The sequence below is a fragment of the Lissotriton helveticus genome, chromosome 1_1, assembly GCF_964261635.1.
Source record: "Lissotriton helveticus chromosome 1_1, aLisHel1.1, whole genome shotgun sequence".
Taxonomy (NCBI): Eukaryota; Metazoa; Chordata; class Amphibia; order Caudata; family Salamandridae; genus Lissotriton; species Lissotriton helveticus.
This window is the reverse complement of record NC_136057.1, coordinates 1,311,556,810-1,311,571,086: the sequence shown is the minus strand read 5'-3', so window position 1 is coordinate 1,311,571,086 and position 14,277 is coordinate 1,311,556,810. Positions and strand designations below refer to the sequence as shown.

At 44.6% G+C, this 14,277-nt stretch overlaps 1 protein-coding gene across 4 annotated transcripts in view; it reads right to left on the bottom strand.

The window, feature by feature from the left end:
- Positions 1 to 14,277, bottom strand: part of LOC144823203 (serine/threonine-protein kinase N2-like) — a 643,207-nt gene that overhangs the window by 229,280 nt on the left and 399,650 nt on the right. For all 4 annotated transcript variants that reach the window (XM_078681534.1, XM_078681528.1, XM_078681543.1 and 1 more), the window contains one exon: positions 6,468 to 6,597. In XM_078681534.1, the coding sequence (XP_078537660.1) occupies positions 6,468 to 6,597 (130 nt within the window). The remainder of the gene's footprint in view (positions 1 to 6,467; positions 6,598 to 14,277) is intronic.

Sequence of the window (14,277 nt, the reverse complement as noted above, 5' to 3'; positions counted from 1 at the left end):
CCCAAAGAGAAACTCCTGCGGCAGAAAGAGTCCAGGCATATCCTCAACTTCAGGACAATGACCCCTTATGGCCTGAACCAATCTGAAGAACTATACATACATCTATAACGATAAGAGGAGACTCTTAAAACTATGAACTTCCCATAGACAATCCCGTTTTGCACATAATGCTATGCATTTTAATTTCTAATTTTAATTTCAATATTTCCCATCACTTATAACCCACACTTTTTTGTAACAATTGTGCACCTTACATTGGGAACAACCCCCAACATCCACCCACCCACTACAACGTGAAATACTCAAGACATGATAGTCTTTACTGGGCCTGTCATGGGTTTGCCCAGTGGAGGGCGACAACAAACACATATACAACTTAAAACACCGAAACATCGTACATACAATGGGGAGCCAATGATATCGTTTTCAAATGACTCCAAAGGATTGAAAATTTCGAAATAATGTTTAAGAAACTTATAAACATTGTACTTTGTTTAGATAATGTTACAACAACAGGTAATGACTACATTGCCCAGAATGTTTGCAAATAAGTGGGTGTGGCTAATAGAAATGACCTGCAGGTCAGGATACACCCTTTGGGGGAGTGACCTTTTGTACGAAACTTTATTATTCTTTATAAGTTGTGAGCATGCTTGTCACAAACTAACCGTGATCAAGACAGCGGAGGCTGTCGAAACGCGTTGGTTTACTGCTTTGTTATAATACCCCAATGGATTAAAGAATAAATTAACAAGAACAGTTTCCTGTGTGGATTGCGACCATTTGTTTTTGCGACTCCAGCTTTCTCTGCCAGAGGATTGTTGTTTGGATTAATAGCGGTTGGGCTCAACCGCAGGAGTAACGCGGCCACGATAGCAGCGCCTACCGGGAGAGGAAAGGGAGCCATATGGTTGTATATATATATATATATATTGAGAAAGCCTTCTGCGAAGGCGAAACGAGTCTCTCTGAGTTCTGGGTCGAGGGAGACCCGTGCAATAAATAAGCCATATCCTGACAGCTTTGTGTGCGTGCCTTCTTCCTTGGGAGCAGGACTGGGTGTTATATATATATATATTAGATAGATAGATAGATAGATAGATATATAGATAGATAGATGCCTGGTCTGGTAGCTCAGTGGACGAAGGCGTCTGCTGCAGGGACCTGTGTTCAACCTCATGGTCACAGTTTTTTTTGTTGCTCTAGCCCCGCCCCCTCCCCCACTGACCCCACCTCCACCGGTGCGGCCCTCGGACACAAACCACACTGTAAATTTGGCCCCTGAAAGAAAGTTTGTGAGTACCCATGCGCCCTAGGGGCATATGTGCACTTCATGTCACATTAAAAAAAAAATTTTTTTTATTTGCCACATGGTTACTATCGACTTTGAGTTGATGGTAATAGCATTTCTTAAATGCTCAATTCGCATTTAGGAAATGCTTTGTACTTGTGCTTTAGGAATCGCAAATAGGTAATCCCTATTTGTATTTCCTAAATGGCTGCTGCAATCTGCGATATCTACCGGAAAGAAATCGCAAATTGTGACAGCTTTTTGCCCTTTGTACATATAAAAAGGCTGTTTTGCATTTCTAAAGGGGCCGAAAATGAGATTCAGCTTATTAAGAATTGCAAAGAGCTTTCGTACATCTGGTCCTAGGTTTCTATCCAGTCAGGGCTAGGTCAGGGTCCAGTGGTAAGTGCTCAACTGAGCCTTCTTCAAAGAATGGCACCCATCTGCCTTTGTGCCCATGTAGCAGCAATAAGAGAACTACCACTTGACTCTTAGATAATGGTTCCAGTCCCTGGTTGTCAGCGGGAGTATTTCACTCTAATTTCACCAGCAGATAGGAAGGATATTTTTTCTACTTGATGTTCTTCCCACACCCAGGAATGTTCGAGGAGGTGGTAATGGGGTGCCATTCTTATTCTTTGCATTAGCCAGTTATTGAAAAATGCTTCACACCCAATTTTGGTAAACTTTCTACAAACACTCCATCTCCTTTTGCAGCTCTTCCTTTCCCAGCTCTTCCTTTCCCAATTTACTGGAAACCTTCCAAGAGTCACTGGTTTAAGAGGCCTGTGTCCAGGATGATTCAGAGTGATTTGCCAGTGCGCGAAAGCAGTGGTTTGAAAGCATTCAGGTTGATATAATTGAGCCATGTTTTGACTTTTGTCTAACAGAAGCATGTTGTTGAATTTGGCTGAAATTTAGATTGGTTCTGGAAACCCAAGACTAGATGAGGTGCAGGCAGTGTTTTCAAGTAGAGTTGTGTGTTGTTGGCATACTTATAAACGTTGAAGCTATTATCAGCTAGCAGCATCCAAATGGGCTCCATGTAGATGTTGAAGATGACGGAAACAAGGTGGAAAACTAGTGATGTGGCAGGTGATAGGGATCTTCCGGGACCTAGAATTGCCCATGTAAATTAACTTGTGCCAGTCGGTTAGGGAGGAGGAGAACCATTAAAGAACAATGCAAGTGAATCCCATTTGAGAATTTAGGATGTGGATAAGGTCTGGATGAAAGACAGTGTCAACGGAGGTTTAGAGGTCCAGCTAAATCAGGAGGCAGTGGGTAAATGTATCTGTGGCAGGTGGGCATCATTTATGAGTTGTAAGGTAGATGCAGGAGATGGTTTGAATTTTTGTGATCTTGAAGTTATGTGTAGATTGCTTTTTAGGTCGAGCGTAGCGAAGGGACCTCTAGTATACTTTAGTATACTTTGTAAATGGGACAGGGGAGGTGCACGCGCTTTCCGTCTCGGATCTGACCTCGTGAGCGCGCATTTGTGCGAGCGCGACTCTGCCATGCGCTTTGGAAAACGAAACCTAAGAGCCGCGCGACGTGAGCTGTCTACGGTAGAAGCTCACGCGCGCGGCTCTTAGGTTTCGTTTTGACTTTTTATCTGACCACTTAAAGCCCTGCTGTCTGTGCTTCTGTTCAGCGCCTTGACCCTACGCGACATGTATATGGCCAAAGAAAATGTGGTCACGCCAGAAAGAGAGGAACCGAGCGAGCTACGGAGGCAGCCTGCCGTGCCTCTCTACACCGGGCCCGTGCTGCGTTTTCAATACTGGTGAGAGCTGATGGCGGCTGGGCATGGGTGGGTAGCCGATAAGAATGCATGCATACAGGCTGCCATAATCTTAAATTATCCGTTCTACGCGAAATCAATAGAGTAGAGAGCGACTTTTCACGGCATTCAGCACCCGACACACTCAGTCCTCATTTAAGACGGCCTGTGCTACGCGAAACCAGAGAGTTGTGAGAGACTTTGAACTCCATTCTGCGCCTGTCATACTTAATCCTCATTGCCGTTTTTGCAGGCACATGTTCACACATGGCAAATGCTAGCTACCGCTCCCTATTTTGGAACAATACTTTGTCTTGGCTGGTGGTCATTTTTATTTTTTTATAGATTTTTTTTTTTATAGATTTAATCATATACTTACAGTAAACATCAGCGAACAAATACAAGGCCAAAGACTGCTCTACAGAGTCTATTTCGTGAGCTAAGAGCATTGACCACAAACCAGTAGACAACTTACTCAGTGTCTTCTACATAGAGACAACTCATTGCCATTATTATTTGTAATATCAATACATCTAAGTCATGTAAATACAAAACATATTGCATTACAAATGCTATAGGTATCACATTTGCGAAAGTTATAACTATTGGCATTGTAAATGACAAAGCTATTAATTTAGCTATTTAAAAAAAAAAACATAAATAAAAACTTTGCCATTTACAATACCAATAGCTCAAACTTTCCTAATGCGAGACCTATTGCTTTGCAAATGCTTGTTTAGTGAACTAGCTGATAAATGGTAGGTGAGTGAAAGGCCAGAAGTTGGAGAGGGCTTCAGGCTCTAGTGTGGTCTTCTTCTAGAGTGTGCGGATTGGCTGTCATGAGAGTGTCTGGGAAAATGTGTTCTATGAGGGAGGTGTTGACAATGGTGAGTAAGGTTGTGAGAGCATCTCTAGAAAGAGCTTTGATGATGGTAAGACATCATCTTTTTAGGAGGTGAGTTTTAGGAAGAGGAGGATGTTGGCTAGGTCTGCGAGAAACAAGGGTTAGAAGGATGACCATTCAGGCATTAAGTATGCAGGAGTGTGTGTCACAGGAAATGCAGGCTTCATGTAACTGACTGGAGATACACAGCTGAACAAATTCTCCAGTGCTAATTGTTTGAATCAATAAGAAGTTCCTCGCTGGCTTATTGTAAACACTTAGCAGGTTGCATAGACATCCGTCGCAAGGGGAAGAGAACCATCATCATGAATGGAATTGTATATAAAAGAGTCAGCCCAACTGAATTAGCGGGATATTAAAAAAAAGGACGTGAACCCACACATAGAACATTGAGACCAAATGAACATCAGCATCAGTGATTGTGGGCAAAACAATGCTTCTTGGGTATCTTATAAGTAAAGAAGGAAAATGCTACTTACCAGTATGCATCTGTTCTTGGCATGTAGAGCTGCAGATCACTACACCTTTGCAATTACAACTGACACCTTCCCTGCTAACGCAGAACCATGGAGACATCAGACATCCAGACCAAAATCAACTGAATCTGGCGATCTGGCTCCTGAAGTCTTAGAGTTTGGTTATCTTAACCTACCACCAGACTGTATGAAAATCATTAAAGAAGCCAGGACACCTTCTACCAGAGCTTGTTATGCTGCTAAATGGAAGAGATTTGCCATTTATTGCAACAATGACCAAATTGATCCCCTGGATGCTTCTATTCAAAATATAATTTGCTACCTTTTACATTTACAAAGATGTAACTTGGCATATTCATTCATACGCCTGCACCTTGCAGCAATTGCAGCATATTTACAAAACAGACGACATCTGTCTCTTTTTAGAGTACTTGCTATTAAAGCATTTATGGAAGGATTAAAAAGAATCATTCCACCCAGGTTACCACCTTCTCCAGTATAGAACCTAAACGTTGTTCTTACAAGACTCATGGGTCCCCCTTTTGAACCTTTACACAAATGTGAACTGCAATTCCTCACATGGAAAACAGCTTTCCTTGTTGCTATTACTTCTCTTAGAAGAGTAAGTGAGATACAAGCTTTCACAATACAAGAACCATTTTTACAACTACATCGTAACAAGGTAGTTCTAAGAACTAATCCTAAATTCCTTCCGAAAGTCATTAGTCCTTTTCATTTAAACCAATCTGTAGAGTTACCTGTGTTTTTCCAAAACCCGGACTCTGTAGCAGAAAGAGCTCTACACACACTAGATGTTAAAAGAGCTCTTCTCTACTATATAGACAGGACTAAATCGTTTCGAAAGACAAAACAACTGTTTGTATCTTTCTCTCCACCACATAAAGGCAACCCCATCTCTAAGGGTGGAATTGCAAGGTGTATTGTAAAATGTATACAAATATGCTATCAAAAAGCAAAACGTACATTAACAGTTTCTCCTAGAGCACATTCCACACGCAAGCTTGGAGCCTCTATGGCTTTCTTAGGGAACATCCCCCTAGAAGACAACATGGTCTACAACACACACCTTCACTAAACACTACTGTGTTGATGTGATGTGCAAACCAAGCAGCAAGCTGCAGTAGGCCAAGCTGTCCTTAAAACTCTCTTTCAAACTACTACAACAGATACAGGTGACCACCGCTAGGGGAGACACTGCTGCACAATCGATGCAAAAGTGTAGTATCTGCAGCTCATATGCCTCGAACGGAAAATGCTACTTACCAGTATGCATCTGTTCTTGGCACGTAGAGCTGCAGATCACTACACGCCCCCCCCCCCCCCCCCGCCTCCCCGGGACTTGTGTCTGTTCCAGTTTTATCTTACTTAGATGCACAAGCATGGACATCCTTTTTCTTTACTTCTACTAACTCCATCATTTCCCATCATGGCGAAAAACAATCTAAGGATGGAGTCGATGTCCATGCGCACTATCGTCCAAGGGATGAGTCACCTATCTCGTGACTACAAAAGACTTCTTTCAAGACGACAACAACATGCAATCATCCGAGCCCAACACCAGGTGGCGATCTACTGAAAAAGTGTAGTATCTGCAGCTCATATGCCTCGAACATATATCCACAAATACTCGGGGTGCCAAAAGGCGCAGGTGCTGCTACTCTCCATGAATATTTAAAGCGCCTCTCACAGTCTCACTTGACATTATCCCCAACATTTCAATCAAGCTTTCATAAACATGCATATTTACAGAAGACTCTACTCTTAAAGCTTCCAGGTAACAACCAATAGGAAGCTACTTGGTCTATCACCGAATAGTGAAGAGAGGTAGCCATAATGGAGTCTTCACATCTCTGTGCCCTCTAATCGACTAGCCCACTTCCCTTCAGTCCCACTGTTAGTTCTTGAATGACGTTAGTCCATTCTGAGTATTCACAGTACTCTCCGGTAGCCTCTCCCCTCTCTTCCAGCTGCCACCCTTTACCCCCAACACACCTTGTCCATCTTCCATGTCAGGCTGCAGCTCGTCTGCTTGCATGGCTTTACGGATTTGCATCCGGATAATGTCAATTTTGGTCTTACTGTCCTGCAACATCTGCTGCGCTGTCTGGAGAAGCTTTCTGTCCTAGAGGGAGACCAAGGGAATAGAGAAAGCAAACAGGTCAAAATCTTTAAAAGTTTTCAAGATCAATTTTGTTGATTTTTTGTTTCAAAGAAAACATTTAAAAACATTTAGCGATAAAAAAGTACCATCATACTTTACCAATATTTTATAAAGGATAGTATTTACAATACATAAAAACAATTTGTCGAAGTGACAAATTAAAAAATATGTTCCACGATGAGAGAAGATTTTATCATACAACTCGAACCAAAATATTACATTTTCTACACTGGCCAAAGGATTGTATCTATCTATTCCATTCCAAGGTACCACTGCGGCATGTAACAAACCCACACAGACCATCCATGACCTCATGGAAGTTGGCCAATACATAGGACCATCTTCAAAATAAACTACATAAGATTGCACGTGTTCATTTGCGAAACCACCAAACCAAAAAAGGTCTTGTCCTTTTGATGTTAAAAGTAACACCAAAACAATTGTAACATTATGGAGACCTGCCTTTTATTTAGAACGAGAATTGACTGACAATTCTTTTATACCATTTACAGAAGAATACAAGAGGTTCACCACTCTCAATATTCCCAGCACAGTATGCACAAGTAGCACTCAAATTGATATCCTTTCCTCTCGGTCATGTACACAAATCGTTAACAAACGTAGCTAGTTTAACATATGTTTAGTAATTAAAGTCAAGTCAATCACACAGAAAATTCGTTAAATCCATTTGTGGTGGACGGGAAAAATATTTCTGCACAGAGGGTTTACAAAATATATTATCCAATATAATCTCAAGCTTACATTGAGTTACAACAAAATGTTTTGCAAGACTGACAATTCTGGCTAGGTAAATGCACACATTCCCCAAAGCAGCAGCTTCACAATTTCAGCACCTCTGCTGTATCCACAACTTTTATCATTATTGTTTTACACTTAGACCTTCCCTAAAAGACCACAATGGCCCCAAATGGCTTATTTCTTCACAGAAATGCACAGATCTCCCGGTGGCGTAGCTTGGTCAATAAGGTTGAGAGGGTGCGGGGGGGGGGGGGCGAATAGTGTGAGCTTCAGATTTCCTAACAATCATGCTGGGCATATCATCTTAAAACACAATATATGAGAAGCATGACATGAGGGGGGCTTAAGGGGCATTGGAAAGAGAGAGGAGGGTGTATTGTTAGGGGCACTTAAAACATAACATTTTTCAAACCAATCAACCTTTTTAAGGCCTTCAAAACAGATGGGAGAGAGTGTGTGTGTGTGTGTTTTTGTCAATGTGGCCATGTAAAAATCCTATTTGAAAACCAAAAGACATTTCACTATACCCGACTGAAAGCACTTGTACCCAACTATTTACAACAGAATACATTTTTTAGGGAGTGTAACACCTCAAATACCCCATGAAGCTACTCCCCTTCATCCTGAAGGTTGAGTGAAGGCACTCAGTACTGTATTCTTAGACTAAAGAAGGGGAACAAGCTCGAATTGTTTTCTTTCAGGAACTCATTTAAAACTATTAGATTTAGAGTAGGTTTTTTTCTGCCTGAGGAAATCATGAGACTGGCAGCCCCTTTGTCTGCTATGAAGAAACCACCTTTAGCACAGCTTGAACCTTCACCTATAAGAAGGAATTTTAGTGTTTAAAGACAAGGGACAGAAAATGGGGACTGGCAGTTAGAGACACGAACATATACACTGTCACATGTAGAGTTTATTAAGGACTTGAAAAAATTGCCCAACCCAGAGACGTGATAAAGAGTAACTAGCTGGGGTGACAGTTAAATCATGACCTCTCTGAAAGGCTTGAGGGCTTGCCTCAAGCATTTATTTTATATAGAGAGACATACATGAATTAATACCAAAGCGTGGTCATGCATTTCTGTCTGTGGTACAGAGTGGAGGTTAACATCGTAGTAGACACTTTCACATGGGCACTGCAGGAGTCGTTGAGTGCTTTATTGGTGCGGCATGCTGCAGGTGGCGGCATAAAGAAGGGTCATGCGCTTTGGTGGTAGGGTGCTAGTGGGATCACTCATTTCTTGGGGAAATGGGAAAAGGATTGTGACAGTGTAAATGTCTGCTGCAGATGCTGCTGTTGGGATTTGTACAACGAGAGGATCTCGTAGTGCTAATGCAAGATTTGCTGCTGTATTTCAGTGTGACTGGAAAGCTGAGATGGAACCATTTGCAGATGAGGAGCTTGAATAGTAATCCGTCTTAAAAACACCAACCAATTGTATCTCCATGAGAATGGAGATGGCCATGCCTTACCATGCAGCTATAAAGTCTCTTAAGGTACAGCCGAGTGGTTGGGAAGCCTAACGAGAAGAGAGGTACTGTTGAGCTTAGGATTAACGGAGTTAACCAAGGTTAGGGGAAATATCTCGGACACGTTTGATTCAGGGCAAATAACATTCTAATTAACAAAAAAGCATTTACAATGCAATGGTCTCGTCTTTGTTAAAGTTAGAGCTATCGGCATTGCTCATGACATTATTTTTGTTTTTAAAACATAAATTAATGGCATTGTCATTTACAATGCCAATAGCTTAATCTCTCGCAAATGCGTGACCTATTGCATTTGCACCCACACACACACACAGAGCCACACGCACCCATACACACAGAGCAACACACAGAGCCACACACACACACACAGAGCCATACACACACAGCCACACACACACAGACAGAGCCACACACACGCACACAGACAGAGCCAGAAACACACACACAGGCAGAGCCACACAGACAGAGCCACACACACACACAGACAGAGCCACACACACACAGACAGAGCCACACACACACAGACAGACAGAGCCACACACACACAGACAGAGCCATACACACAGACAGAGCCTCACACACACACACACAGAGACAGAGCCACACACACACTAGCCAGCATGCCGCATACCAAGCACAACTCTATAGGAACAGTTGTGAAGTCCTGTACTAAATTAAGCAACACAGAAACACAACGTGACACACTCTCTCTCTATAACTTAAAGCCAGAGAACAATTCTTGACAAAACATTCTGAATCTTATTCAATATAAATTCAACACGTCATTAAGGCACGCCCACCTCAGCAACCGCTGTGGAGGCAAGTGACTCACAAACATGAACTCATTAGGCACAACACCACACACATCCATCTCAAAGACACAGAACCACACACACACACACACGTAACACACCTCATCCACTGCACGCAGACACCGGCAGTGCACCCAGAGTACCGCCACCTGCCAGGGACGGACATCTCACCGGTGTGGGGTGTGTCTACACAACCAGCAAAGCCCAGGGCCACACCTTCCCAACACCAACATCACACACTGCAGCTCCGTGAACAAGCCACCGGTGCGAAACCGAGAACCACACCAGAAGCACCACGCCAAACACCAGCCAGGCCTAGTGCAAGGGAACAGCAGACGGATGCAGAGGACGAAACCTTCCAGGGTAAAGCGCCTGGAGCCCCTACTCTCAGACTGCGTGCTATAGGAATGCCAAAAACGTAACACAACATAGCAACACGTACTATGTAACATAAGCAAATAAGAGATTAAACATGACAGGGGTGTAGCATACAACACAAACGAGGACAGCGCTTAAGAGAGCGATATTCAGAACACGTCATAAGACACAGATCCTGGTATTCAGCACACGTCATGAGACACAGCTCACCTATGGGGGGGGGGGGTTGGTGGTAGTAGACGCACAGCACCTCATGGCGCTTCAAGGCCGGCTTCAAGCCACGCTCCGTCAGCTCCAGCACCCGGTCCTTGCCGTTGTAGGTCGGGAAGTCCAGACCGTCCTCTGCCCGGCAGAGCGCTGGCAGGAGGAGCAGTGCCATCAGAAGGCGCCCCGGGCACAGCATGGCACCCATTGTAGGGACCCACACTCAGGGAGCGGGCACTCAAGGGGCAGAAACTCAGAGTGGGCACTCAGGGGACAGGCACTCAGGGAGTGGACAGACAGACACTCAAGAAGTAGACAGACACTCTGGGAGTGGACACACAGGGGCAGAAATTCAGAGAGTAGACACTCAAGGGACAGGCACTCAGGGAGTGGGCACTCAGGGGACAGGCACTCTGCTAACACTCAGTGGGCAAATACTCAAGGGATTCGAAGTAGACAGCCTCGCCTGGCGTCAAGGGACTGACAGTCAAGGGTGGGCAGAGAGCGCCTCTCTTATAGCATCACTGACAGGCACGCGAGTGACTGACACTCGGGAGCTCAGTCACTGACAATCAAGGGATTGACCCTCAGGGTACAGGCACTCGGGGCAGATAATCAAGTGACCAACTCTCAGGGGTCTGACGGCCAGAGACTGGCACTCAGGGGGCAGACACTCAGGGGGCAGGCACTCAGGGGGTTACTAATTCTCAGCATACAGACACTCAAGGGGAAGTGAAGGGTGCAGGAGACACACACTCACTGTAGTAAAAGACACACACTTAGCTACACGTGACAGGCACTCACTGAGCTGTAGTAACAGGTGCACACTTAGCTACATGTTACAAACATTCAGTGAGCTGTAGTAATAGGCACTCACTGAGATGCAGGAAACACAACCCACTTGGTGTCATGTGACATGCACTCACAGAGCTGTATGAGACACACTCACTGAGGTGCAGGAAACACACTCACACAATGTCATGGGACAGCCACGCTGCAGGAACAGGCACATAGGTGCATGTGACAGGAACTCAGTGCGCTGCATGAACAGGCACACAGGTGCATGTGACAGGCACTCAATGCACTGCAGGAACAGGCACACAGGTGCATGTGACAGGCTCACTCCCTGCCTCCTGGGTACAGTCACTCACTAGGCTCCAGCAGTCCCTCACCGTCTCTGACACTCATGGGACAAATCCGACAGAGGGAGTGACGGCCACCCTGCAAGTCTCTGCGCTCCTGGCTGTGAGGGGGGCCAGGGATGGGTCTCAGAGACCCCCGAGCCGCACACAATGCCAGCACAACAATAGGCCGAGCCCAGCCTGGCCCCCATACTGTGCACAGCCCCCGGCCACACAAATGGCCCGCCCCGGCCCAAGGACTCGCAATTTGTAGGTAGCAGCAGTTGTTTACAGGCTAAAAATACCCGAAGGGGGAAAGAATGGACAGATGTGTGTGGGCGCTGACGGGGGGGTGCGAGAGGAGAGGTGAGGGGGGCTGTAGGACCTCACTCTATGTAAACCCCGCCGGGAGACGTGTCACTGCGGAGGGTAATGAGGGCTCCGTCTCACTCAACACAGGCCTTGGTGGGACACCCCAGGACCAACAGACAGACAGACGGACATAGCCAAGGAACCAGGCGCCACTGGCGACCGGGACCGCAGCCGCAGGCGAGCGCAGGGCGCAAGATAGGCCTCAGCCCCCCCCCACCCGCATGCGAGACAGGCAGAACGGGCCGCCCGGCCCAATAAACAGGGCCCTGGCAGCTGGGCCCGCAGTCGCGGCGGTACTTCCCTGCAGTCCCGCGCTGCGGCTGTGAAAACGGGGCAGATGAGGGGTAGGCTCCCTCCGAATCGAAAATAAACAGTGGGGTGGGTACCCGCTTAGGAATTAAAAATATAATGCGACCCGCGCAATAAAAACAATCACATACGCAGTGGACCACGCCATGAACACCACCATGTTTCTCCGAGGTCAAGCAGAAATGGATCGGAGAAACGCCCAGTCATTTTCAGACTGGGGGGGGGGGGGGGGTACTTTCTCTCCTCTTCCCATTGGCTGGAATGTAAACAACGGGCGTGTTTTGACTTGTTGTTGTTTACATTTCACCCAATGGGAAGAGGAAAGAAAGAAGCAAAAAAACACGCCTCCCAATCCGAAAAAGCCGTTTAGGAAGCCAGCCAATGGAGAAGAGGGGCTAGTTTAAGCCCCACTACTAGAAAACATAAAATCTCGCCAGCGAGACTGCGCAAGCGCAGCCTACACTAGCTGAGACCTAAAAATACTACACGTGGTAATCTTGCTGATGAGTAGAGCACAAAAGAAGTATCTCAATATAGACCCTGGGACAAGAAGAAGGTCTCTCTGCTAGCTCTCAAAGCGCCAGTTGTCTTAGCGGCAGGTGTCCATTGTATTTAGTTTAGTTCCTTAACCAGAGAAAAAACAAGGTGGTCCCAGCGCAAGCCAACAGTGAAAATAAAATGTAAGCCACAGTGAGGCCCAGAGCTGTCAGACTATGAACCTGGATCCAGTCTACAACAAAAGGCAGAAAACAGATAACTGGAATGGGTACATGGAGTGAGCACATAAAGGGAGCGTCCGGCACGCAGGTGTATACCAATTCTCAATAGTCAATTAACGCTTCACAATTAACCTTTGAAGAAATAGTGACAACGTTTCTTAAAAGAATACTGGAGGTTGAGAATAGGAGAGAGGTTCTTTATGGCACCAACACATTTCCCTTACCCAGGTGGGGCACTAGGGTAACAAAATGAAAGGTAAATTAGTGTTTGAAATCTGTGAACCCCTTTTCAAGCTTATGGTGCTAGCACAGTTGATTGATTGCATATGAGTGACACTAAAAGAATCAGAACCCAGTGATATTGGGTTAACCACAACCGGATAACAAAGATATGTTGGTCATTACCAACCAGCAGATAGGGATAGGAATTGCTACAGACGTGCATACTGGTATCGGGACCAATAAAAGACACAGAGGATGACATCACAAATGTCCTCCAACATTATGGCAGACCCATGCAGTTGAGAACCTGTGATATTTAAAAGGGAATTTCAATGGGGTCAGTGCCACCGATACCACTGAAGCTAGTAGCTGCTGTTAAAATTGCTCTGACAAGTGTAATATCACGGCAATGAACGACTACCTCTGTCCTCTGTTCCATCACATTTACAGGCATATGTGTTAAACATCTGCCTCTGTGGTGCTGATTTTTGGTGAAAAATGACTGAAATATTTTCAAAATATACCGGAGAGCCTGGAGTTTATAAACATATTGTTTAATGCTGGTTTGCTGTACATTTATTCACATATGTATCAACTTGTTTAACAGGGAACATATTCATCTATAGAACAAAAATAGATAAGTTATAAATAAAGATTATGTGTTCAAGCATATCAAAGCTTAACCACCACTTTTTGAGCCAGACAGATCATCTTTTTTGTCTTTTGCCAGTGCTTCATGTTTCGCCTGGATGGGCCTTGTCTTCATGATTGTTAACTGCCACCAATATTGTTTGGAACTGCATTGCTTAACACAATAAGCCATCTTTGGCCATCATGTACGTATTTTTAATTTAGATATGCCTGCAGCTTCTTGTGCCTCCACTCTTCACCAAACTGTGCATAATCGTTCATAGTTGGGAGATTTCTTTGGGGAAATTCTTAAAGATTACTCAAAGGATCCAAAGTTAAAAGGTACCCTAAATTTCAAATTAAAAGGGAGCTAAAGACTGACTGTTAACCACAGAGTTGTCCAACTGGACATACATATTTGTTTTTCATTAATGTTGGTATTAGTGTATTTCAATGTAGTAACAAATATTGAAAATAACTAATTTCCCACACTCTAACTTTATTCAGACAAAAACAAATAACGAATCTCTAAGCATTAAAAGAAAGTGATTACCTAACGAACATGATACATAGAAGGAGGGGAAGCAGATGGGTGGATCTTGTACTTTGGGTGATGGGGACTTG